Source organism: Lissotriton helveticus, chromosome 1_2 (genome assembly GCF_964261635.1).
Source record: "Lissotriton helveticus chromosome 1_2, aLisHel1.1, whole genome shotgun sequence".
In the NCBI taxonomy this organism is placed as follows: domain Eukaryota; kingdom Metazoa; phylum Chordata; class Amphibia; order Caudata; family Salamandridae; genus Lissotriton; species Lissotriton helveticus.
This window is the reverse complement of record NC_136058.1, coordinates 96,114,810-96,141,660: the sequence shown is the minus strand read 5'-3', so window position 1 is coordinate 96,141,660 and position 26,851 is coordinate 96,114,810. Positions and strand designations below refer to the sequence as shown.

Genomic DNA, 26,851 nt, shown 5'->3' with positions numbered 1-26,851 from the left:
GCAAACTGCCATTCGCGCTGATCTTCTTGCCGCTCGAGTAGAAATTCTACCTGAGCGGCAGATTGCACTCCCCAACTTACCATTGGCTAGCATGAGTGAGGAAAAAACACTGCTGCACTACGTGGAGTGGAGTTTTCTGCACTCCGCGAGCTCCGTGGGGCTCGAAGTGCAGAAAACTCAGCAATCTCTGCGAACGGAGCGGAGTTCACCGCCCAGGTCTAATCTACACAAGGAACTTGCCAAATACCTCCTTGATCGTGAACTCCCGGACCCTTTGCAGAGGAAGAATCATAGCACCAAATCTGTGCTTATTTCCACCGCAAATTCTATTCGCAGGCAAGTGGACTGGGGAGGTACGGCTAGCCTGATTTTGCTATACCTGTCAGCAGCCTTAGACACCATATCTCCATCGCTGTTGGTGCAAAGGCTGCAGCAGGCCAGAATGAAGGACATGGCCCTTAAGGTTTTAGAGTCTTTCCTGTGTGACAGATCGATCACTGTTAGTTGTGGTGACTTCAGAGCCCCCTTTCAGCTTCCCTGTGGAGTACACCAAGGGTCATCCCTAAGTCCTACTCTATTTAACTTGTATGTCGCCCATCTGGTGAAACTGGTATGCTCTTTCGGTTTCCAGGTATCGTCCTATGTGAACGACAACCAGATGATCGTTCCCATCTCCGATAATTGGGAAGAGGTAGCGGACAGGCTTAGGGCTTGTATGTAGGAGATTAGCAGGTGGAAGAGTGAGAACTGGCTAAAAATAAATGGGGAGAAAACTGAATCATGGTGTTTGGATTGGACAGTTCAATCTAGACTCACCCCTGGTAGCCAGATACTTGTGGTACCTTCCATGTACCAGCGGCGATGGCCATAAAACCTGTGTGTGATGTTTGACAACACCTTGACCTTCAACACCCAGGTCAATAGAACAGTGAGTTTTTATTTTTGGATGATTAGGCTCTTGAAGAAACGACTGCCTCTTCTTCCGAATGACCTCAAGGTACCAGTTGTCATTGCACTCATCACCTCCCACCTAAACTACTGCAATGCCCTGTATTCAGGCATCAACCGAATTTCATTAAACAAGCTACAAATCACTCAGAATGCAGCAACACACTTGGTCGTGGGAGTGCCCAAACACTCCTCGGTCACGGAAGGTTTGAGATCCCTTCACTGGCTACCAATTAAGAAATGAATGTCCTTTAAAGGGCTTTGCTTGATGCATAAAGCTCTCAACTCTCAAGATTAGAGCTATCTTAGGACAACCCTGAATTAGTATGTCCCCAGGAGACCTCTGAGATCAGCGGGACACCATAAGGTAGTTGTCCAACGATGTAATAAAGCCAGGTGGGGGGACCTGCTTTCACAGTGGAGGCTGCCAGGCTGTGAAACTCCCTCCCTGGAACCTGAGCTTGCACCTGCTACCCCATAAGCAAAATAAAATGTAGCTTTTTGTGGACTAGGCTTCTTTTGGGGATTGTATTATAGTAGATTTATCTGCTTCGGGTTGCCACAGTTCACTTTCTTCTCCTCTGTTCATAGCGCTTTGATGCTTTCTGGTCTAATGCACTTTAGAAATACCACAAATACAAATATGCAAGTTCTCTAGAAAGAGGCATGTCCTGTCTTCCATAGGCAGCAAGGATTTGGCAATACTGTCCACTGAGGGGTCAGCACTAATAGAAGCCCCATCATTTGCATTACAAGAATAAGAAGACATAATGTTAACTTAATTTGTGATCTTTCTCCAAACTTTGCCATGTACATTGCAGCTGATCTTAAACAAGAGGTACACACTGAGCCTTGGCTTCCCCTTCACCAACTCCTCTGCTAAGGCCTCAAGCTCCATCTACTCAAATATGATCTTCTGCAGTATTGGCAAGGCCATGGTTTCTAGATGAAGAGGAATGCATGATTGGGTGGCATCCTAGTGCGAAGGATAGCAAAGTAGAGTAAAATGCAAAATGGCTGCTCTTTATAAACTCCTTACAAGGTATTAGCAATTGGTGGTCCAAGAGTTCTAGATGTAGTCTTATGTTTTTATGTAAACATTATGCTAGAAAAACAGCCAAATCTGTCTCAAGGCAACACCTAAAAAGATACACCATCTGCAAAGTTTCCACCTAAGAGAAGTAGACAAATGTTCTACTACTGCTTATGTCTACAATACAACTAGCATGTACATTTTTTAGAGTGAAACAGTATTGAGTTACGCAATTCTGATATATTCTCTTTAGTAATATTATTTAAAATAACAAAGTTTATGCATGGCATTTACCGTGCCTCGTACTGCTGTCCTAAGTTTGTTCCTGCTAAAAATGTAAAATCTATGGACTTGTTATCAGTGTTAGGGGTAACTGCTGCATAGTTTTCCTTCCATGAATCTAGCTAGTTATCACCGCGGAATATGATATAATGAATCAAGCTCTGGTTTAAAACATGGCTCATGAAAGAGTAGTTAATGCTTTTGAAAACATGCCTTATAGCTCACCATATGTAATGCTGAATAACACTTTACACAACATTATACAAAATTTGTTTCTGATGTGCTGTGTGTTTTACTGTGTCTATTGAACAGCATCAATAGAGGTACTTAAGAAATTTTAGTAGACCACAAGGATCAGCAAACCGGCAAAACAAACGAATGGACTATTAAAATTGTACAAATACACACACATCCAAAACTCATCACAAGTCTTCTTCAATTCAAAGAAATTGAAAATACCATGACTTCCAACTACACAATTGTCCTCTACCTCCTCACTTGCCCCTCCATTCTTCATTCCTCTCTGTCCACTTTCCAGCCACTGAGCCTTGTCCACATCCAGAAAATTATAAGTACTAAAGCTATCAACCTGCTGGCAAAGACTGTCTCAGCTTCAGCTCTATAAACATTTTTCAGAATGTCCATGCCTGACTTCACCACAATGCTGAACTCACTCTTGACACCAATTAAAACATTACATACTAACACTGCTCTTGAAAGTCTCTGGTAGGCCCTGAAGACCTTCTGCCCAGCTGCTAAAACAACTCCACCTTCAACTTTAAATACACACAAGACTCACACCTACCTGAACCTGGGAAGCATTTGAAGAAGTCAATCCAACATCTCAAATGTCTACACCATTATGTTTTCTGGACAAAAGAAAGATTCCTTTGCCCAGAGGTCTAAAATAGAGCTGCTTATGCTTGACAGTGCAGAGAAAAACAGTGTACAACTCACAATGCCAAGCTCCCAAGGGAAAAGCCCTTTGCTTATTTTAAACTCTATTCAAACATTAGTATAGAACTATAGGGGAGGCAGGCAGGGGAGGGGTAAAAAATGAAAATTGTTCCTACCTGGCGGCGGCCCCTCCTCCGTTCTTCTTCCTCCTTCTTCCTTCGACTACTCAGGAACAGGTAACACCCAGGCTCCCCTGGGGTACAGTCACAACGCTGCTGATAGCAGCATCGTGATTGGTCTGAGCACTTGGTTCGGCGCTCAGAGAGGGAGTGGGAACCTGGGCATGTTCTCCACCCAGGCCTGGGTGGAGAACATGCAAATTGCGCATGACGATTTGGCTGACCCGAGATGTTCAGCCTTACCGTCATGCACACTTAAGTGCACATACCATTCCTCCCCCTGCTGGCTGACAGCTCAGCCCCGCCCCACCCAGCCCCTTAAACAAAACTGTACCAGCATCGTAAAAATAAAATGACAATATCGTTATGTTGTTATCATTTTGTTTTTCATGTGGGGCGATGCTCCTCCGCCATAGCAGAGAAGCCGCTGCTGTTGGGATGGAGAACCAGGATCATACATGCAACCAAAATCACACCTGGCAAAAATGTTGAAGACAGCCCCACACTGTAGGGAAAACTGGCTGTAATGAGGCTATGTGGGGCAGAGTTAGTTGATGGTGACCCATCCTACTCTGAGACGAGCCCCTAGCCTCCAGCACTGCTGGAAAATGCCCGAGTGGCACAATGGCCACTTCAACTCTGCAGTGAACAGAACCATTGTATGGTTGCTCAGTAGACTGGTGCAAAACTTTTCACTACTAATTCTTTAAGAGCCAAAGGTATGTAGGGGTGATCATGCTTAAGTTAGCGAAGAATCATTGCACTCCCACCAATGTGTCCACTGACAGTAGTACATTAGGAAAATGTCTGATTGGTTTCATGTGGGCTCAATACAAGACAGCAGTAAGATGCATTCTTAATTTGATTCCACAAACAATTCTGAAATTATCGTAATGGCTGACATCAGCCTTGCAGCAACTTACTTCCCATTTGAGTGGGCAATAATAAACCTTTGAAACTGCTGTGCTTAGGACCTTAGATAAGTGGGGACATCTAATTACAGATGAAAGATGGGAGGGTAATAAGGCAGTCCCTTAGTAGAAAGCAAAAATTCGGCCCTTAAGTGGTGGGTTAAGAGTATATTTCTATTGAACGCTAATAGGAGAAAGATAAGCCGTAGACGTAGCACCCAATGAACGTAAGCTTCTTTAATCAGTCACTGGGTACCTGACTGATTAAAGGTGTTTAAGGTGCAAAAGAATTCAGTGTAACATTGTTGCGTGCAGTGATTAATCATAAACTGACCAAAGTGGCCGTATCCATGGTATCACCTTAGTTTCTTTGGAAAGTGTGATAAGACTAGCCTCTCAGTTGGTTGGAAAAAAAGAGATAAAAGCATTTTTGGCTAACTGAATACTCGCAATCATGATAAGGGTCTTGTAAAGTCAATCAGACAAATAATATTTCAACAAATGTTCATGGTGGGATTACAGATGCAAAGTTTTCAAAAGAGAACATCATTAATTGACTTAGAACAGTTAAGAAGGTCTGGTACTTCCCAGGGTGTGCTTTGAAGAATAGGATTTAAAAGTACACTTTGGGTAGGTTTGGCCTTACCACTACAGCACTGGGAATTAAATCAAAATCCTTTAATGCAAACCACAGGGTTTATTGTCTTTCAAAAAAGAATTTTGAAACAAGATATCCACATAAAACCCCCACCGTTCACTGACTCTAGGTCACAGTTTTTGGTACATCCTTAAATCTCTTCGCTTTACAAAACAAATATTTTTTTCAAAAAATTGGCATGATATTTTCTGCTATATACTAGAACACGGTTTTATAGTACAAAATCAAGTTATATATTTCCATTTCTTTTTAAGTAGCTAGCCCTTTATATTTTTCCCATTTATGATATCTGTACGCAGTATTTTTCTTGAGCACTTCAATGTTTTGATTTCAATACAGTTAAGATAACACTTCAATAACTATGTTTAGTTTAGAATCTAGTGTCATAAAGGGACAGAACTAAAACTTTATGAGTTGTTATTTTAGAGTGCTTGGAAAAAGCAAAAAGAGACTGATAGATGTAGGGTATATGAGAGGAAGGATACACGCTTAGGAAGCACTTCATATGAATTTTTAATTACGTCTTCTTCCATGAAAGTCCTTAAGAAGCTAACACAGCCTGACATATGTGATTAGGCAGATGTGAACAAAAGAAATGTGAGTCGATTCTAAGGGTTATCAGTAAAGAGTTGACCGGTGACTCAAAATAACTAGATAAATTGGCCAGAGAAAAGGAGAGAGAGAAATGAGAACAGTCGTAGGACCGCTTACTGAAGCTCTCAGATACATTGAGGAAAGGAAGAAATAGGTCAAGCACCGAAGCTATCGTAGAACATATGGAGGGGGTAAGTAAAGCTGGGGTACATCAGATCCTCATTTCATGGTGACCTGCACCCTCAGCTCACCCCACTTGGCAGAGGCATTTTTATAACTGTGAACTCGTAAGACTAGTCTACATTTCATGGACCCACTGTCAAATGTGTGACTGAGTCCCATAGTTTTGGCCCACCCTATTGAGCACAGGGTGTGATTGTAGAAGTTATAAAATGCAGCTGGAGGAGTGGGGCACAGCTGTGGAAAAGAGACCAGAGTGGTCAGTATGGAATGACTAGACTGAATGCCAAAACTGAGTGATGGGCAGTTTATTTGGGATGGGAATTTATTTGGAGGAACTGAATTGAAGGATTGATAGACAATTTGGAATGCAGTCATTTGGGTGTTCACAAACGCATGTAACTGGGTATTTATATATCGATTTTCACAGCCAATTTCGTACATTCAGTCAAAAGAACATAACCAATAGATGGCTGCAATCCTACAAACAAAGCCATATTTAAAGGAAGAAAAACACCTTATGATCTTGCTATTGGCTCTGAATATTTGAGACTGATCGCTTTGAGAGCTGCTTATTCATATTAATGATATATATAGCACAAAAACACAACTTGGCAGATGCATGCTAAGGATTATTGCTCAAAAGCAAGGGGTATTACAATAAAGTGCTATATGTAATATATGTATTTTTACACCCAAAAATAGTATATTAGATCTCTCAGTTATTGAAGGATATGTTCTTGACCGACTTGTTTAATGTTGTCAATGTCATCACCCTTATAAGTTTTAAGGGCTAAAGGACTAACTGGATCCTTTTCCCCCACTATACAAAAGTAAAAGTTATATTTTCCGTAAGTTCAAGTTCTCACAGATGGTGTTAGTTGTATAGAGGTATCATGTACAAAATAAACTTGACATTTGCATTTCAAAGAACTGAAGATTTTACACGGGAACAGAATATTTGTATATGCATAATTTCTTAATACCAATTCTTACCCATTTTGTCGCCATGTTTTCATTAAAACTATATGGGGGTCGTTAAACTGCTGCTTGAATGAACGAATGTGTCTCTTCTTTAAGAATGTGTCCTTTCCATTTAAAAAATGGTGAAACTGAAATAAAAGGTCCTAGCTCCATTTGCAAAAGGTTTTTAGATGGCAGAAATCTAATAGTAGATTTAAACCAAATATTCGTGTAGAGCTTCTCACTTTTTGGGGACTATACAAGTACTCCTCCTACACTTATCATAACTCTCTGGACTGTCAACCCAGATGAAAGTCCAATACATTTGGGGGATCTGAACATCTACCCAACAAAAGTTTTATTTACCTCCAAAGAGAAATATTCTTCCATTTGGAGATATTTCTTCACCTACACATTGCTCAAGTATAAGGTATTCCCTTCTGTTTTCCACTCTGGTAATTGTAGATTGTCTGTATACAGATCTTGATTTTGTCAACCACGATCAATGCATTTGGATTCACAAATAACTTTATGAATTAGTTCTTTTGGTTCAAACCTACCAGTTGTTTTTTATTATTCAACATTTGTGATAATGTGTGTGTTGAAGTGCTTTGTGCCTATCAGATGTGTGTGTGTGGATGTCTGTATTTGTGTTTATGAGTGACATGTTTTTTCTGTGTGTTCATTTTATTTGAAAGCAAAGTATGTGTCTGTGTCTTTCTGTGTCTTTCTGTGTGTTGAATGTATATGAGCACGGGGTGTATATGTGGGCAAGTGATTGTGTCAGGGTGTCCTCGTCTATTGTACCGATGCATGTATGTATCTATGTATTTGATATTTCTATAGTGCGAATGTAGCCAAAAGGCAGCGGAGATCTGTGCATTGTCAAAGACAAGCATAAAATCAACGATTAAGAGGACGGAAGCAAGGTTGTGAATTGTTAATGTGTTGTAATGTAGTGTTTTTTAAAGTGGTGAGTCTTCAACTCTTCCTAAATAGGAGTGGCCCTCATAAGTACAGGAATATTGTCCCAGACCCTGGATGCACAAACGGAAAAGGCCTGCTGTCTTGTTTTTTCTTTTTGCACTTCTTAGTCTACAGTCTGGTGGTGTCCTCGTGCCGAGATCCATCAGAGATGGGGAGCATGTCTGCAAGATAAGCATGAGTGCTGGTTGTGAAACTTTTGTAGATAATGCAGCAGTTTTGAATGTGCATGCCACCAAGGGGCGACAATGGAGTTCAATCAGGTTCTTGGTGATGTATGTCTGTGCGTAGGGACATTGGGCCAGATGTACGACCCTTTTTATTGTCCGCAAGCGGGAAATCAGCCCATTTGTGACGGGAAACGGCCACTACAACGCGTCCGTTTCCACAAATACATTAACCACGCATGCATTACAACGCATGCGTGGTTAACACGAAAGCCTTTACCACGCATACCTTTACTACGAGTTATGTAGTAAAGGCATATGTGATAAAGGTTTAAAATAAACAAGGGGGCTTGGGGGTCTCCCCCCCAAACAAAAACCTCACCTGAAATCACGTAAGAATGTGCAGGCAATCGTCGACGTTTAAGAGGAAACGGAAAGAAACTTCCGTTTCTTCTTAACGACGTACGGCGTCACCACTCAAGAATTAGAGGAAAAGGTTATGCGTTGAAAAACCATTCCGTTGTAACGCATGCGTGGTAAAGGCATGCGTTGCAACGGAATGCGTTGTAAGAACGTACAACCATTTGTGACTGCTAAAAAGGGTTGTGGTATGTAGAAATTCTATTTTGAGAGTCGGTAACCTATTACCAACTCACAAAATAGGGTTTGCTCCTCACTATTAGGAAGGGGTGTGCCAAGGGCGGCCCTTCCTAATAGAGTCGCACTGGTATGTACGATTGTTTTGCGACCGCAAATGTGGTAGCAAAACAATCGCAGTTACCACCTACTTTAGGTAGGTGGTAAGCCAGTGGCAAACAGGAAGGGGTTCCCAGGGAATCTCTTCTCCTTTGTTAATGTATGAAAACATATTTTTAAGAGTGGGCAGTGGTCCCACAAACAACTGCAAAAAAACAGGTGATGGACAGAATGCAGAACAATGTCATACATTCACCCCAGTACAGAGATCTGGGCCTAAATCCATCGTTTTTTTGCTCACCATGCCTTCCCAGTTTGAACCTAGCCATATGCAAATCAGTCTTGACCCTGTGCCCCAGGGGAACAGTACAGCCCGAACTGCCAAGCCAGGTCCTCCCTGGACTGGAAACAAGCATCCAAGGACCGGTTTCAGGCTTTCAGTCCTCATCAGCCTGGATAGCTTTACCCGTCCCACTCGGGGTGACAAAAGCAAAAACAACAGGTGATGGACAGAATGCAGAACAATGTCATACATTCACCCCAGTACAGAGATCTGGGCCTAAATCCATCATTTATTTGCTCACCATGCCTTTCCAGTTTGAACCTAGCCATATGCAAATCAGTCTTGACCCTGTGCCCCATGGGAACAGTCCAGCCCGAACTGCCAAGCCAGGTCCTCCCTGGACTGGAAACAAGCATCTAAGGACCGGTTTCGGGCTTTCAGCCCTCATCAGCCTGGATAGCTTGATTCCAGTGGCATGGAGAGCATGGGACTCACGTCTGAGCATACCCGTCCCACTCGGGGTGACAAAAGCAAAAACAACAGGTGATGGACAGAATGCAGAACAATGTCATACATTCACCCCAGTACAGAGATCTGGGCCTAAATCCATCGTTTTTTTGCTCACCATGCCTTTCCAGTTTGAACCTAGCCATATGCAAATAAGTCTTGACCCTGTGCCCCATGGGAACAGTCCTGCCCGAACTGCCAAGCCAGGTCCTCCCTGGACTGGAAACAAGCATCCAAGGACCGGTTTCAGGCTATCAGCCCTCATCAGCCTGGATAGCTTGATTCCAGTGGCATGGAGAGCACGGGACTCACGTCTGAGCATACCCGTCCCACTCGGGGTGACAAAAGCAAAAACAACAGGTGATGGACACAAACAACTGCCTGCCATTAAAAAATTAAAAGAAAACTTTTCATTTTTTTCTTTTAAACGCATCCCGTTTTTCCTTCTGCAAAATGGGTGTCATTTGAAAAAAAATGTACTTATTTAAAAGGAAACACAGGCATGGTGGTCTGCTGTCCCCAGCAGGGCACCATCGCTGTGATATGTTAGATTCCTAAAGGGTCACAAATTGTGACCTACCTCATTGATATTAAAGAGGTAGGTCTTTAGCGACCCCATTAGGAATCACAAACAGTGTCTGATACGCTAAGGTACATTCCATTTTGCGTGTCGCAAATTGCGAGTCACAAAACGTCGCAGTTGCAACTCACAAAATGGAACTGTCGTACATCTGGCCCTTAGGGAATGCATTGTTGCATAGATGTGTTGATCATGTTTAAATGAACGAGTTCTTTCTGCCTGGGTGTCTATGTGTGCACAGACGAAGATGGATGCATTTATGTCTTGTATGTATGTATGATGCTTGTATTCTCTGTGAGTTGTTTGCATTTGTTCCTATCTGTGTATGCCTGAGTGCGTGTCCTTGTATGTTTGCACGTGAATGTCCATGAGTACCTTTCCATCTGTGTCTTGTGTTTGTATGACTGTGACTAGTGTGTCAGGGTTTCTTTGTCCATTATGGAGCGGTGAGTGTGACATGACTGTTTTGTGTGTGGTGGAGCACGACTGTGTGTGTGTGTCTTTGTGCATCTGTGGATGTTCGAGTGTCCGTATATGAATATGTCTCTTTATTTTTTGCTTGTATGAGTATGTGTTGTGGTGTGTTTGAGTGTGTATTTTTATGGGTATACTGTTTTCGTGTGTGTCCTCCTAGGCCATTGTATTTGTGTGCCCTTTTATGCTGGCATTCGTCTGAATGTGTGGTTATGAGTTTGAAGTGGATGCTGAATGTGTGCCCCTGTATGTGTGTGTGGGGGGGGGCGGGGGGTGCGGACACACATGTAGATGGATAAATGTATGTCCTTGAATTTGTCGGTGCCTGTATGTTTGAGTGTGCTTGTCCTTCTATATCTGTGTGTCTAAATATCTACTTGTGCTCGGTTGTGTGTGTGTGCGTGCACGTGAGTTTCTGTCAGCGTCTGTGTCTGTCTATGTGTGATAACACACTCTTCAGCTCTTAGCACTCTTTATAATATCAATATTCATGTTTATGGCGCTGGTGTCCTTACAAAGCCCAAGCAGGTCCTTAGCAGTCTATAAATGCATTTATTAAGTGTTTCTTTTATTCTCCCTCCACAGGAACTGAGCTGACAGTCGCTGCTGATTTAATGCCTACCTCGCTGTGGAACGTTTCAAGTGACCTTGACAAAGGTAAAGAAAGAGAACCGAAATAAAAGCATAAACCCCACCCCCTATACACCTCCCAACACTTCTGCGACTTGACGTATTTTAGATTAGAAACTTTAAGGTAAAGTAGAAAGAATCTTTGCTTGACTAGCAATCAGCCAACATTTAATTAGTCAAAATGTGGGGATTTCATGCGAATGTTTTCTTTTTTCCTCCAGTAAAATGTTCCACATGGTAGAAATGTTTCAAGATGTGAATTATGGAGCTCTGTGACCTGCGTGACTTTTCGGCCGGTGGATCTTATTTAGCAGGGTCTGACTTTGAATATTAGAAAGAAAAAAAAGACATATTAATGGCCTTAAAAATGAATCATGCACAAAAAACATGTTTCCTTTTAGAATGCGAGGTACTTTTGTATTCGAGTCCGTCGTATAAAACTTGAATCCACAGCTGCCCTATAAAAATTAAGGTGCATTAACTGGCTTTTCTTTGTAGCAGTGCTAACAAAACCCACATGCGGCAGGCACACTCATATGGTATGTGGTCTTTTTTCATTCAAAGGTCAGAGCCAGAGAGCTGCTTATCTCATAAATAAATAAATACATTACAAGTCGTGTCTCCAGCGAAAAAGACAAAGCAAACAGCATGTCATTTAAACATTGTTGTGGGAACGAAAAAAGAAACTGCTTACCATCCAGTTTCGCTGTTATTTTAAGGCGCATGAGCTCTGCATTCATGCTGGTACCACATGTATATGTAAATGCACAGTACTGTTACTTTTAAGTGTCCATAAGCAGAAATGTGGCACTTTGTAAAACTTCTTAACAAATAAAAACATAAAAATAGCATACTATCAGAGTCACTCGAATTAAGCAATTTTGTGGCTGCTGCTTTTCCGTGTAATTATGGTTGTGATGTTTTTTTTTATTTAATCCACCATCTGTTGGATAATCTGATAATTTCTACAAAAATCTGTTTATTAGCTCAAACGAATCGAAAGTTTGTGCAATGGAGTAGTCGACACTTTAAAAAAACAGAGAATGTACCTTTTCAGATGTTGATTACTGGATTCTGGAATAACACAGGTACTAAAGAGGTGAAAATGCTGCGCAGATAGTATCAATATACCGTTGATGTACTAGGCAAGAAATGCTTTTACAACATGAAAAAAACCTACATATTTACATTTAATTTAAAGTAGTAAACATTTTGATTCCTTCTGTATCATGAAAATGTAGTTCTTCATTATTCAACAAATTCATTTTACACGAGTGGTAGTTATTTTTACAAGAAACTCACACTTTAGTAAATTCACAAATATTTAACTTTTGTTTTTAAAGGTCAGATGCCTCACCGCTTGCAGTGCTGCACAATCAGTGGTCGAAGTTGGGGGGATCTGAGGGGCATTATCTGTAAAATACATTTTTGTATTTTAGAAAAACAGTTCCCCTACTTTTTATGGACAGACAACCATCTGGACAGGGTTAATTCAGAGAACTGAAATTCTTCAGCTGAAGTGTAAGGCAGGGAGTCTCTTGTGCTGTGAAACTAAGACAGAGGCAGACAGCAAAACAAGCCTTCTTGCCAGGGTGCCTACTTGCATAAAGGGAATCTAAATGTGTGCAACGGATCAATCTGTAACTGTAAAGGGTGCTTGGAACCCAGTATTGGCTTTAATTGATGGAACCACTTGAAGCTTCCTGATGACACATTTATTCTTTTTGAGAGGTATTGTAAGGGAGTTACCAGCTAAACTGTGAAGTGTGTGCTTTTAAAAGACAGTTATACAAATAATTTGCACTGAGTGTAATGCTTGTTTAAAATAATGACTTCCATGTTCACAGTGCTTTCTGCCACAGACTAGGACCTTGTAGTACTAAACATATACATGTCACTATTCTCCACTGCACCAACCATGATACAAGTATGTGTCTCTTTGGTGCAATGCATGAACTAATAGAGGTTTAACAATGAACAATAGTGCATTTCCCACTGATTAACATAACTGAATTTCATTTTCATTTAGGCTGTGCTTTATTTTATATGTAGTTACCTGAAGGTAAAAGACCAAAAAAGGTTACAAAATATGTTGTTTTTTTAGCTACGCCTTTAACCACAGCCCAACGCTCACTCACCCCACCCTCATTTTGCGCAGTATCACAGTTGCCATACTTTTTTAATGCACTTTGACCATTTTACATAACACTTTACTCAAAACACAGTACTTTGAAGGGAAGATGAATAAATTGAGGTGGCACTCTATCCGAAAATTAAGACGCAAAGGGACAAATGTGATTCAGGGCAGTGGTGTGCTCATATCTTATGCAAAAACAACAGTTGTAAATGTAAATGTAAATGTAGTACACTTGTAAAGCGCACAGCTGCCCCAGCAACGGGGCGTCCCGGCGCTGTATAACTCTGGGGAACGCGTCCTGGCTTTCCCTGTGGGATGGTCCCTTGCTGGGAGTCCCCAAGGTGGAGCCAAGCATCCCCGGAATTGGTGGGGCCGTTGTGGAGATTAGGCAAGCTAATGCCCAGAGTTGCCGAGTGGAACCCCTGATTAGAGTAAGCACCGAAGCGAGAATTATCGAGTACGCTGACCAAGGTCCACAACCCTGCCGCGTCGGGAATTGAACCCTGGTCCCGGGCTGACTTCTGCTCTCAGGCCTGCTGCCTCTAACCAGTGAGCCACACTACTCCAGTTGATGGACAGAATGCAGAACAATGTCATCTGGGCCTAAATCCATCGTTTTTTGTGCTCACCACACCACCCCAGTTCAGACATGGCCATATGCAAATCAGCCTTGACCCTGTGCCTCATGGGAACAGTCCAGCCCGAACTTCCAAGCCATGTCTTCCCCGGACCGGAATCAAGCATCCTAGGACCGGTTTCTGGCTATCAGCCGTCTTCAGCCAGGATAGTTTGACTCCAGTGGTGTGGAGAGCACGGGACTCACGTCTGAGCATACCCGTCCCACTTGGGGTGACAAATGCAAAAACAACAGTTGATGGACAGAATGCAGAACGATGTCATACATTCACCCCAGTACAGAGATCTGGGCCTAAATCCATCTTTTTTTTGCTCACCACACCACCCCAGTTCAGACATGGCCATATGCAAATCAGCCTTGACCCTGTGCCTCATGGGAACAGTCCAGCCCGAACTGCCAAGCCATGTCTTCCCTGGACCGGAATCAAGCATCCTAGGACCGGTTTCTGGCTATCAGCTGTCTTCAGCCAGGATAGCTTGACTCCAGTGGCGTGGAGAGCACGGGACTCACGTCTGAGCATACCCGTCCCACTCGGAGGTGACAAATGCACTGGACTGGATAGTCATTTACTTATTTATTAGAAATAAAATAGTATAAGACAGATATATTAGCGTATTTGCTGTGTTTTTCAATAGCTCGATGAAGGGATCTTATTTGGAAGAATGGAATAGTGCGTCTTAGCGTCGGTCGAATATCGTCCACCACTTGTACAGAGCAAGCTAATGAGGTATTATACTGTGATACTCAAAAAAAAGGAAGCAACTCAAGCACAAGAAGCATCTCAAATACTGCTGACCCTCAGCACATCAAGAATAACCTAAATAATGGAACAATTCTTATTCAACCAAAGAAAATTTGAATAATAATATAGTGTCTCCTTCGAAAGAAAGATAGTCAAAGGAAAATTATTGTATCACTGTTTCAGAAAAAGTTAATCAATTTCTGGTCTTTCCAGTGAGCCTAAGATACGAGCACAGCGGTACAAAAGGGGGTGGTGATGGACGGAGCATCTGAACCAATCAAGCACTCACACCCAGTCAACAGATTTGGGTTTAATCCATCACTGTTCTTTAGCCCACTCAGCCACCCCAGTTCAGACATGGCCATATGCAAATCAGTCTGACCCTGTGCCTCATGGGAACAGTCCAGCCCGAACTGCCAAGCCATGCCTTCCCTGGACCGGAATCAAGCTACCTAGGACCAGTTTCTGGCATTACAGCTGTCTTCAGCCAGGCTTGCTTGACTCCAGTGGCAAAGTGAGCAAGGGACTCACGTCTGAGCATACCCTGCCAACTTAGGGCGAACAAAGCGATACAAAAGGGGATGCGCAGGTCACAAAGTGCATATAATTAAATAGGTCAGCGGGTTATTGCTTTTGTCAGAGACATCAATTTGGTACAAGTTAAATATAGAACAATGTGCTATTAACTCTCATCAAACAGCTGCATGCAAACTCCAAGGTATAGATTAGAGCACAATTATTTCCCAGTCTTTCATTATCCTAATGTTGCAAAAAGGGTTCATTTGGGTAGAAATCCATTTTTATTATTAAAGAGAACCCCCAACTATGGTGTTATGTTTTAAATTCTGAGTTTCTGGTTCTCTTGACAAGGCACCCTTAAACTATACTGCCTACGAGTATGGATGGCATGTTAGTCCTACACTTTGTTCTCTTTCTCATGTAACATTTACTTTATGATGATGTATACACCTATCATTGATTGTCTCTGTGCAATGTGGTTGTGATATAAAGTGCTTTCATACCTTACACTGGTATGAGTGGCACTATAAAACTAATTAAATGCATCTGAGACAGAGTGGCTATGGAGACTTGAGGGGCACTGTTAAAGGGTGGTAGTGAGGTAATCGGTGGCGATCACTGCGGGGCATCAACAAACACTGTCGCACAGGCACCCCCAGCGCTAAAGCTGGTCCTGCTAAGCAGTCAGGAATCATCCTTCAGTGAAATCCAACGCAACCTTGAAGATTATGAGACAAGTTTACATTCAGATTAAAGGAAGCATTACCAATTCACGAATGCAAATCAGAATGAAACAATATTAGTGTTTCAGAGGCTATGGAATTTTAAGATTGTGCTTGTAAATTGTGTGAAATTATTATGTGAAATATGCCTGCTGTCTCAATTGGGGTTATTTTATTGTTGATATTTTTCTGTAAATCTAAACAAAATATTTGAAAAGGGAACTTATGCATTAGACCATATCATTACATTTGGTAGGTCAGTAAGGGTCGAAAGGTTGTTTATGGATCTTCTTGAATTAATAGTAGATTTGTAAATAAGGTGTGGTTAGCTAATGTGTTAAATGTTTTATAGAGGGATAACCTCTCTCTCAAAGAAAACAGTACTCAATGGAACTCGAATCCCATTTCACTGCAAATATAATTCTTAAATTGTTATTTTTAAAATTGTAATAATTATGGATTAATGAGGGACTCTTGAATTTACAGTTTAAGGGCACTTCAGAGGCACCAATAGGACACTGTTAGTCTTCAAGATGGTCTGTGACAATTTAGAAGCAGGAGATCATAAACTGAAAGCCTTTAAAAGGTAATAGAATAGGATGGTGGTTTGCAATATGCCAACTATAATTCAGTCAGTTAATCATATCAAGATGTAGATGCAGCGCTGCTAATCCCCAGATAGGGCATCCAGGCGCTTGCAGGTCATGGCAGTCTCATTCGAATGTGTTAATGGTTCTTTTTTCCTTACGGTATAAATTAACATAGCACATCGTCCTCTAATGCAAGTTAGAAGAAGAGTGTTGCCAATCTAGGGCGCACAATAGAATGTGTGTCAATATTGTAATAGTTTGGCAATGGAAGAATTTGTCTCACCAAGTCTCAACCCTCCCACCTCCCATCCCCACTTACTAGCAGTAGTACCCAGTTCAAGCAGGGGCATATAGACAAATGTCACTGGGTTGTCTGGGCGCTCGTGCCAATTAGAAAAGGGCTTCAAAACTGTGGTTTGAAGCACTCACAAGACTGCCTGAGGGTAGCTATGTGCTGTATAAATGCTTAATAATAACTGCCTGATACTTGTTCTCTGCAGTGGCGTAGCTAGTGCTTTTGCCACCTAGGGCTATCCCTGTGTTTGCCGCCCAGTGACGGCATGTAGGTAAGAGCAAGGGGGTATCGACAGATGACGACGAGGGGGTGAGGTGCCAGACGACGACCAGGACCGGACTAGGAACCGAAACTGGCCCTGGCAAACTGCTCGACCGGCACACCTGTGTGGGAGGAGGGGTGTGTGGTTCAGCTGTCTGATTTTGTCACAGGGGGCCGATATTGCCGGCTCCGGTAACAAAAACAGCCCCCCAGGAGCCTAAAACAGGCCCCCACCTGGCAGCCCTTTGGGGAAACGCCTGGTTCCAATCCGGCCCTGACGACGACGAGGTAAAGAAAACCAGCCGCGGCCCGTGCAGGGAGTTACAGTGGGGCAGGGAGGCGGGGAGGGGGAGGGGCAGGGTGGAGGGTGCTAAACACTGGCATATGGATAATTGCAGGTAAGTAAACAATTTAATTAATAAAACGAATTTCGTAGAGCGCACTGCATCGATGCGATGCAGTGCGCTCTAAGAAATTCGTTTTATTAATTAACCCCTACCGCGCTGAAAATAAAGAAATGGCTTGTTTATGACAAAGCCAGCTCGTCATCCGCGTAGCGCAGGTAACGCCCATGACGAGCTTGCTTTGTCATCAGCACTGAAGGGGTTAAATTGTTTACTTACCTGCAATTATCCATATGCCAGTTTTTAGCACCCTCCACCCTGCCCCTCCCCCTCCCCGCCTCCCTGCCCCACCGTAACTCCCTCCACGGGCCGCGGCTGAAGAAAACTTACCTTGCGCTCTCCTTCCCCCCTCCACCCCTAGCCTACACCACTGATTCTCTGCAATAGGCAATACATTCTAAAAATAGAGGCCTGCATAGCTGCTTTCAGAAGTGTATACAGAGAATACTGGCGCAAAGGTGTCGGCCTTGCAGGTGATGTGAGTAAGTGGTGTTTCCATGTGCCCATTTTCAGCTATTCATTGTACACCTCGTTAATACATACCCTTATGGAAATAAAAATCTAGACAAGTCCGGAAAATTCTGCAGTCACATGCCAGACAAGATTTCCTGCAGATGTCATGAAAAGCTTTTATAACCACCTCTTCTGCAGTAAACGGTAATAACTGACGGCAGGTCCCTCGAGTTGTTATTTAAATATCACCTCACGTGGCTTTTATGCCATCAGAATATGGTTGTTTTTGAAGAGAAGCACAGAAAATGACAGACAAGTTGTTATTTAAATTGTAAACTGTTTTTTTTGTAATTACCTTTTGGCACCTTCGCTGCTTCGTGTAATTTCTTAGTGCATTACTCAACCTGAACCTCTGAAGTTTGTGCTTTTGCACGTCATAAATAATTTCCCTGACTATACAAATGCCTGTCTCATCGCAAGGTCCTAGAAACTTCTAGAACAATTCTTTTGACCAGCTTCTATGGCAAAACTGTTCTATAAAAATGTATCTCTCGTTATCTTGCCCATCTCGTAATACGTGTTTCTCTTTCCATGTTTTGTTCTCTTGTAAAGTGTCCTTTTGCCGGGGGTTTGGGAGTGCAATAACGACAGCTCTAATAAATACAAACACATAGAAATTTCATATTCACACTGGTTTGCCATTTAGTCCACTGTCTTTTAAATCTTCAAATCTTTGATAAGGAAATATGGCTAGTAAAAACCAATGGCCACAGGAAAACAGAGCACACTTAGTTCAGCTTTAGGTTTTCACAGTACCAATGATTAAAAAAATATATGTTTTATATCTGCACCTAGGGCCTCGTTTACAAAGAATTGGCATGGGCAGCGCTGCAGGTCATTTTGCTGCACTGCCCTACGCCAATTCAAAAGGGCAGGAATGCACTGTATTTACAAGATACAGTGCATTTGTGTCCTTCCAGCCAGCGCCAGCACACAATTTGTAGCTGAGCGCCAACAAAGGCACCCTGGTGCAAGGGTATCTGTGTAGCTGGCATAATAGTTGTTGTGCAGGAAGGGGCATCTTCCTACTCAAAAATAAATCATGAGAATGCAGCACACATGGAAAGAGGAAAAAACGAAGAGGAATTTAAACATTTCTCCTCGTTATGCCTGCGCTGGGAGGCGTATGTTTGTGGCGCAGCTCCAGGTTTAGGTGATGTTGTAAATCTAGGGCAGTGTCAAATTCCATGGGTGTTGATTTGGAACACCAACAGCAACACCCATGGATACCTCCTTCATGTAGAGTAAGTAAGCTTGCTTTACTCCATATCTATGGAGCCTTGCAAAGCCACGCAGGGTGGCCATGCGTCGCCTGTTATGATTGGGAGGACGGCGTCACCAGATCGTCCTTTAACCCCTTTCGTGCTCCTGACGGAGTCACAGTGGGCATGTGCGGACGACGGCCGAGGGCCGTGCGAACCACGCCCAAGAATGGAATGTCCAGCACCGTGGCGGAATTCATGCCGCAGCCAAGGTATTAAAGGCAGCGCAGGTCTCTCGTAAATGAGGGTCCCTGTGTATTCCTAGTCGCAATCTCGAGTTTGTCCAGTATATTCTTGCACAGATAATACAAACCTTGGAGAAGAGTCACAAAACACTTAATAAGTGCAAGAAATACTACAGCAGTACTCTTTTACGTACTCTTAAATGCATTTGTGAATTGAACTTGCATCGTCCAACTCCCTGTTATTAAAAGTGCAAAGTGATTCCAGTATTTTCTATTTTATAACTGGATGTAGATATAACCCAAATAGTTTCACTTTATTCCCATTTTAGATATTTTGAAGTCGATTCAGATAGGCACATAAGAATATATATACTTGCACTACAGGAGTACTCTTTTAAATGCCTTTGTGAATCGCCCTCAAAGTACTTAGCACGTCTCCATCTAAGTTAGCTCAATTATGAGCCATTCAATGCAAATAGACTTACCACTAACTGGGAATGGTATGTTTATGGGTGCGGACTAACCAAAATGACAGAGACGGTGGAATCAACATCGCAGACACTTTGACCACTGGTGATATCACAGGGTTGACCTGTTAGCCCCTCAACAGATTTTTATTGCTGCTCAGGGGCTAGTGGGAGGACAAAGAGTTACAACTATAGCACATAAACATGGGTGTTAAAGCCTCATCCAGTTTCTGTTCCCTTCACCACCTTTGTGAGCCTTGAGACTAGGAATAACAATGGTCACTGTCAAGGGTACCAAAGGGCAAGCCAAAGTAAGCAGCTCTTAGTCCTTAATTGATGCCCATGGGAATTTAGAGGTAAACTTGTAAAAAAAAAATCTATTCAGTTAAACTACTATACAGGAGTAAGATGTGCAATAATTAAATAGGTTTTTAATGTGAAACTCTCTCAGTTGTCCATAACCAAGCTTACAGGCAACCTACAGTTTTCTCCGCTTGATACTGATAGCATATCTCTGGCCTGTTGTTCAAGTATCAAGATGCTGATAAAGATATTTTTAATATAGTGGAGTTAACCTCAAAATTGTCATTTCCATTGACTCATAGTTGTTTTCACTAATCTTCTACTTATAAATTGTTGACGGTCCACACCCAAACTCTTTAATACTAATATCCTAAAGCAAAATATGACTTCAGTGGGAGTTGTCTCAAACATTCTAACTCGCCCTGAGAATATTGGAGCCGATTAACAAAAACATTTATGAGTATGGGAAAGTAATACTACAGAAATACTCTTTTATGTACTCTCACATGCCTTTGTGAATCGGTCCTGAAACAGTCAATTCCCTATTAATAAAAGTGCAATGATGGCACAATCCTTTCTATTTGTACTTACTTTATATGAATATTGGTTTAGTATCCCTACACTCTTGTAATTTTGGAAGCTTAAGGGCCGCAAAATCACAAAAGCTAGCAAGAATAAGTAAAAGAGGAGCACTACAGGAGTACTACTTTATGTATTTCAAATGCCTTTGTGAATAAAAGTTTTCACGGGCGCAATGCATTATAAGTTATTTATTTTGTTGATGATATGATCTTTCCATATAAACATTTAAAGTGAGGTAGTCAATAGGAATATAATGACTTTTTGAGGATAATAAGTAACACCACCAGAAAAAACTAAATCTGGTTGAGTAACACAGAACTCTCCCTAAAAGTTAGAACATTTGATTATTGAAAAGCCAGGTTTCCTTGTAATGTTTTGTGGTAACATCACAACCATCTTTCAAACTTTATTTGATACATTAATGGTTACAAACATATTGTAGCATGATTTAAATTATGTTATAACTGTAATTGGTGATATCCATAATAGCTAAGAATTAGATTAAATGGAATATGAGGACCAACAATTAGTGTTACGGCTACGGTTTAGGATGTCCATAATGCATCAGAGAACTTTGCTGTATATCAGTTATGTGCTTAAGAACGACCTGAGAGGAAGAATAGAGAAGGGCAAATGATAACCTTGGGATTTGAAGTAGAGGAAGGGATGCCCTAAGCTGAATGCATATGGGCTGCTGCAAGTAGGGATACTGCTCTCACCTGTTCTCATCTTCGCTCTTCATCTCTCCTACTGACCAACCTATTCTTTTTCAACTATGTTTTTTCTTTATCCCTACCTATACCATATTTTCTACTCCCTACAGATATCCTAGTAATTCTTCTCCTACTTATACTCCAGTACTTCCCATGCCTCTACCACTTCTTATACCCGAGGACCTCAACACCTCCTTATTATCAACTACTGCTACCCTAACCTCATCTCTATTCCAGTACCTCGATGGCCTAATAATTAATTTGCGGCCCTACCCTATACCAATGTATGCCTACAAATAATTACAACCTGGGGCCTCCTTCCTCTCCTTTGTCCATTACCATACCCTTTTTCTCCTTAGCTGTTTTCTTCTACCAATTTAGGTCCTTGTGGAGTTTTTGTGGTGTTTGTTTGTTGAATTTGCTCACATGTTTCAAGTAAAGGGGTTTTCATCAGTTTGGAAGTTCATAAAAATGGAGAGCCGATATTTTATGAGTTAGAGATCAAGAAAACAGTTGTGGCAGCTATGGGAAATTAATCAGCAGTGTCTCGTGGTGTTCATAGTGTCAATCATTGGCACATAATCGAAGATCTGGCTACAGGAAAAATATGGATATCAAGTAGCACTCCTAAAGACCACTGCACCTGTACATAACGCCATGCTAGGCAATCATTGATTCACACCACTAAAGCACAAATATATTGTGCCTGTGCTGTTCTATAGGGAATTTAGAATTAAGGATTTCATGTTCTTTTAATTTCTAATCCACTTTTATTGGGTCTAAATCCTCTTTCTATACTTTCAGCCAGGGCCGGACTGGGAACCGAAACCGGCCCTTGAAAACTGCTAGGCCGGCCCCCGGGGGCGGTAGGAAGTTCGGCCGACCTGTTTGCAAGCGCCGGTTTTGGCCGATTTTCTTACATGGGTGGCCGATATTGCAGGTCCCTGGTAACAAAACCGGACCCCAGGGGCCCAAAACCACCCCAAAAAAATCACAGAGCAGCTTCTCTCTAACAGTTCAACTTATAAAAAATCATTATCAGTGTTAAGCTACCCATACAAAAATGTCATTGTACTATAAGGAATTAAAGGGGGAAGTGTACCAATAATTACTGAATCAGATGGTAATTTTGCATTTTCTAGTGAACTTTCAGGGTCAGAGACTTTCTTCACCACTGGCATTAGCGATAATCCTGCTATCAGTAACTCTAGGGGTTGGGAAATATTGCATGATTTTTGTGACAAATAATTCTCTTTCAAAATTCTCGACCACAAAACCTATGTTTTGCAACATTTGCTACCTCTTTTCCTAAAACTTTAGTGACTTCATGAAACTGCAACAGTTTAAGAAGAACTTCATCAAGAGGGTGGAATTTAAAGGTTACAATTTGGCACCTATTTACAGTGGTAAACCTGAGGCCTTGATGACATATAAATAATTTCAAAAGACTATTTGATATTTTTTGTTTGTGTCCTGGCATAACTATAACACCTGAGGTTTGAACGTGATAGAATTGGCATCATAAAAGAGTATTCAGGTGCAGCTCTTGAATATACTTTGTGTACAGTGCTACTCTTGTTACAATATTTCTCAGTTGTCTAGTTCTTCTCAGAGTTTAACAAGGTACATAGTGGTGATGGTCCAGCTTTCAGTGAATCAACTTGTAGTCCTTGCATACACATAGAAACAAGCAGTTTTAGGTTATGGTAGCCTCCCTTGGAAAAGGGTGAGGCATACAGCATACAGAAATGTGTTGACTTGAATTCTATGACATAACAATTAGTGGTTTGGTAGTACAGTAACTACTCATCTGGTAGTCAGTCCAGGAACACTGTTGGGCATGCATTCTGTTTCATGGCACTTTATAGTAAGGCATTCAGTGGCATGTTAACTAAGATCTGGCATTTTGTGTAATGAGCAGTGATGAGAGCACAGAAACATAGGAAGATAAAATAATGTGTGCAAGAAATTGGATTATTATTTGGAAGGATGACTAAATCCTTGTCAGGATGGACCTGAGCTTATCCCCTGCTAGCTATGACACACCGCAGACAGTCTTAGCTTAGACCAAAGTACAAAGCATTTATGTGGTACCAAAACAGTAATAAATCAAAATGCAGAACAAAAAATATTCTACATCAAATTTAAAAAATAGATTAAAATGTAATTAACAATGCAACAGCAAAAAGGATACACACATTACTAAGGGGAACTGGAGATATGAATCTTTAATGTTTTAAATAGAAATAGTACCAAAAAGCACAAAGCACGTATAATAGTCTATGGTTGCGGTAGACCAGGACCTAGGCACAATTCGATGTAGGCCTCAATGGAGCACAGACTGGATACATCAACCAGGTTCATCCCGGTCAAATATTGGAAACTTCTGAATCCTTTAAGTCCCAATCCACCACAGGCGTACACTTCTTAAATTCCCCTCCTGCCTCGGTAGAGACACTTAGAGACTCACACAGTGTTAGGCAGAGGTCTGCAGCAGGGTTCAGCAGGATCCAGTACAAGTAGAGCTGCCACTGGTCAGAGTCCTTCAAAAACCAGACAGATTACAACAATTTTAATGGCATCTTATTCTCTCCCCTTTCAAGTGTGTCCCAAAGGCTAAATGTCAAACCAGAGACAGAAGGTTGGTAGGACAAAAGTATAGTCCTTCAGCAATCAGGCAGTGGATCCACAAGAACTGTCTTGGCATTCTATTCTCTCCCCTTTCAAGTGTGCCACAAGTGTTATATGTGGCTCAAAAGATCTGTCAAACAGGATAGTGGGAGCAGCCCTCACTTTTCTGCCGAGCTCAAAGGAGTCATCCATGCCCATGCAGGTCAACCTGTCAATCACAGTGACCTATTGTGTAGCTCCTAGAAGTACTTTCATACGTCATTCACAACTTACTTGGGCCGAGTACAGGCTGGGGGGAGCTTGAGAATTAATGCACATTAGCCACCAGGAACTTCAAGGAGGGAAAATTTACTTTCTAAAAGAGACTCTTCCTTAATATTTATTAAAATCAATCTTCACCATTACATTTCAATTTTTAATAACTGTTAAATGGTGGTTTAATTCTTTTTGTTGGTGGTCCCTTGCCTGAGATACAGTAATAGTGTTTTATTGTACACTGAGTTTCTACATGGGACAGCTAGGTCTGCAACACTGAAAATAGCTTTTGGCGGTATTCAGTGTAAAGACATGTTAACATTAAGTTTCTACCTGTCCTACCTTTACATTCCATGCACACTGCCTTGTAGTCTAAAAGGGGTGACTTATAAACATTTAAAAGGGAGGTTTTAACTGTCAAATTCCATTTTCACCCTGCTATAGTCAAAGTACAAATGTAGGTCTGAATCCATATTTGCACTGTTGCTATAGTGGATGGTGCAATAGGTGTTGCAGTCCACTAGGGCCATTAACCTTTTAGGCCCTAGGTACATCTTGTACAATATACTAGGGACTTATGTGCAAGTTAAATATACCAATTAAGCGTATACCAAAATTACCATGTCAAACGTTGGAGCACCAGCACTTTACTTAGATTAGTAGAGTTCTATGCCATTAAGGATATAGGCTCCAGCAAAAGGCAAAAGATCCAGGGTGAGCAGAGAAAAAAAGTCAGATTTCTTACAAAGTGGCTTGGATGAAACAATGATGTATTAGTGAATCTGAGAACAGGGCCAGCTTTAGACTACGATCAACAGCTTCTAGGGACCCTTGGCCTTCCAGAAATATATTCTGCTTATTTGCTTATATAATTGATACTGTGAGACAAACTGTAAGGGTGAAAATCATGAGACAACCACCAGAGCATTTGTGTAATCTTATTCTGATGTTGGCATTGCCCTGTATGTTCTCTCATGTTCCTTTGATAACAAGGTTGCTTCTTCATTCAAGCACAGTTTAATTATCTTGCTATGTCAGCCACTACTTTATCCACACTCCTGAATTGATCAGACAGCCTTTCTGAAGAGGTGATCTTGCAGCAGATAAACCATTTACCTAAAATCAAAAGTATCTAATATAGTACTATGTGTCATACAAATAATCTTCTGTCTTCCTATAGTTTTACATCCTCAGATCCTATCCCAGAAAGCCATTGCCTACTGTACTCTTAAAGCCCTGCATGAAAAATTGACCTTGACATAAAACTTCAATTGTTGCCTTTTGTTTGTTTTGCATGACCCTCTCCATATCTTCCATCCTCTACATGGCTCATCTTTCTGAGTATAAACTGCTCTAAGTCATATGCCTATATTTCTTAATCTTTAGTCTCCAATTTTCCCATGCCTCATTTCATGGATCACAACCTCTTTATGTAGGCCACCATACTTCTACTACCTAACAATATTTAATCTCCTCTAGCCTATCTAGTCATCCCACTAAACATTTGCATGAATTCACATTCCCGTTAATGATCACGCCGAAGTCTTATTAATTTAGTCTACAGAGAAAATGAAGAAAGAGCATAGAATGATTTTGTTTAAAACACAAGGTTAATCTCAAATTACAAATGGATTGACCAACATCTTTGAGTTCCAGATTAGTGTGCTACTCATACATCAAGCATTTAGGGGTAGTAAAAGCTATATAAATGCAATCATAGTACAATACAATGAATACGCATTTTGCGGCACAGTAATTGATGGGAAGGCATTATGTAGCCCAGTTACTGATGGGTTGTCATTCTGTTCAGAATAACTGGTGGAAAATAATTCTCTATAAACAAACATATCCATGTATCCAAGGAATTAGATGAAATCATTGATAGTTCTGAGGATTCAAAAGCAGAGCAATTTACTTTCAATAAAGTTCCTTCTCCATCTCGCTGACAACAAGGGCGTGCCTCAAACAAAGTCTACAATGTAAATTAAATATGTTAAAATGGATCTATTGTACTGTGCTATGAAAAAAGCCCTGTTTGTTTAATGAATTTTTGTGTGGATTTTAAATATTGTGGAACCCTTCAGGATGGAATACAGGATAATTTAATCAATATAATGTGGACTTTAGGGACTAGCAACAGAGACTGTTGAGGTCTTGCTGCACAAAGTCTTGCCTGTCTGTTGCAGACAGAATTGTAACCAGTTCTTTAATATGCATAATTAGTTTGGGCTTTAAGTCTGTCCCTTGTTCATCTCATCACTTGATAGCTTTCTTGTGAATTTCAATTCTCTGCTCCTGATCAAATGACTTTTCTAGACTTGTGTTTATCCTGTCCCAGGAACATTTATGATTCACCCTAATTTAATATTGTTCGAATGTCCCTTTCCACTGCTAATGTCAGGGGCCTATTTTTCTACTTGTATGTTCATGTGCAATTTGATCTTGCGCACTGAGTCTATGTCCTGTTCCTTACTCTATTTCTCTCTCCTTTCTCTCCCTCTCTATCTTTCTCCCCATATCCCACCTCTCCATTTATCTTTGTTTCCCCCCTCCACAGTCATTTTCGGTTCCCTCTCTACTGCCTCCATTTTGCTCCCTCTACCTCCCTATGTTAAAACCAAGCACTCCTGCTGCTTGGTTTCTCTCTCCCAACCCTCTGCCTGCTGC

General features: G+C 41.4%; 1 protein-coding gene across 1 annotated transcript in view; it reads left to right on the top strand.

Annotated features, from left to right (window-relative positions):
* ROR1 (receptor tyrosine kinase like orphan receptor 1) overlaps positions 1-26,851 on the top strand; it is a 715,144-nt gene that overhangs the window by 486,962 nt on the left and 201,331 nt on the right. The window contains exon 2 of the mRNA XM_078669199.1: positions 10,922-10,993. Within this exon, the coding sequence (XP_078525325.1) occupies positions 10,922-10,993 (72 nt within the window). The remainder of the gene's footprint in view (positions 1-10,921; positions 10,994-26,851) is intronic.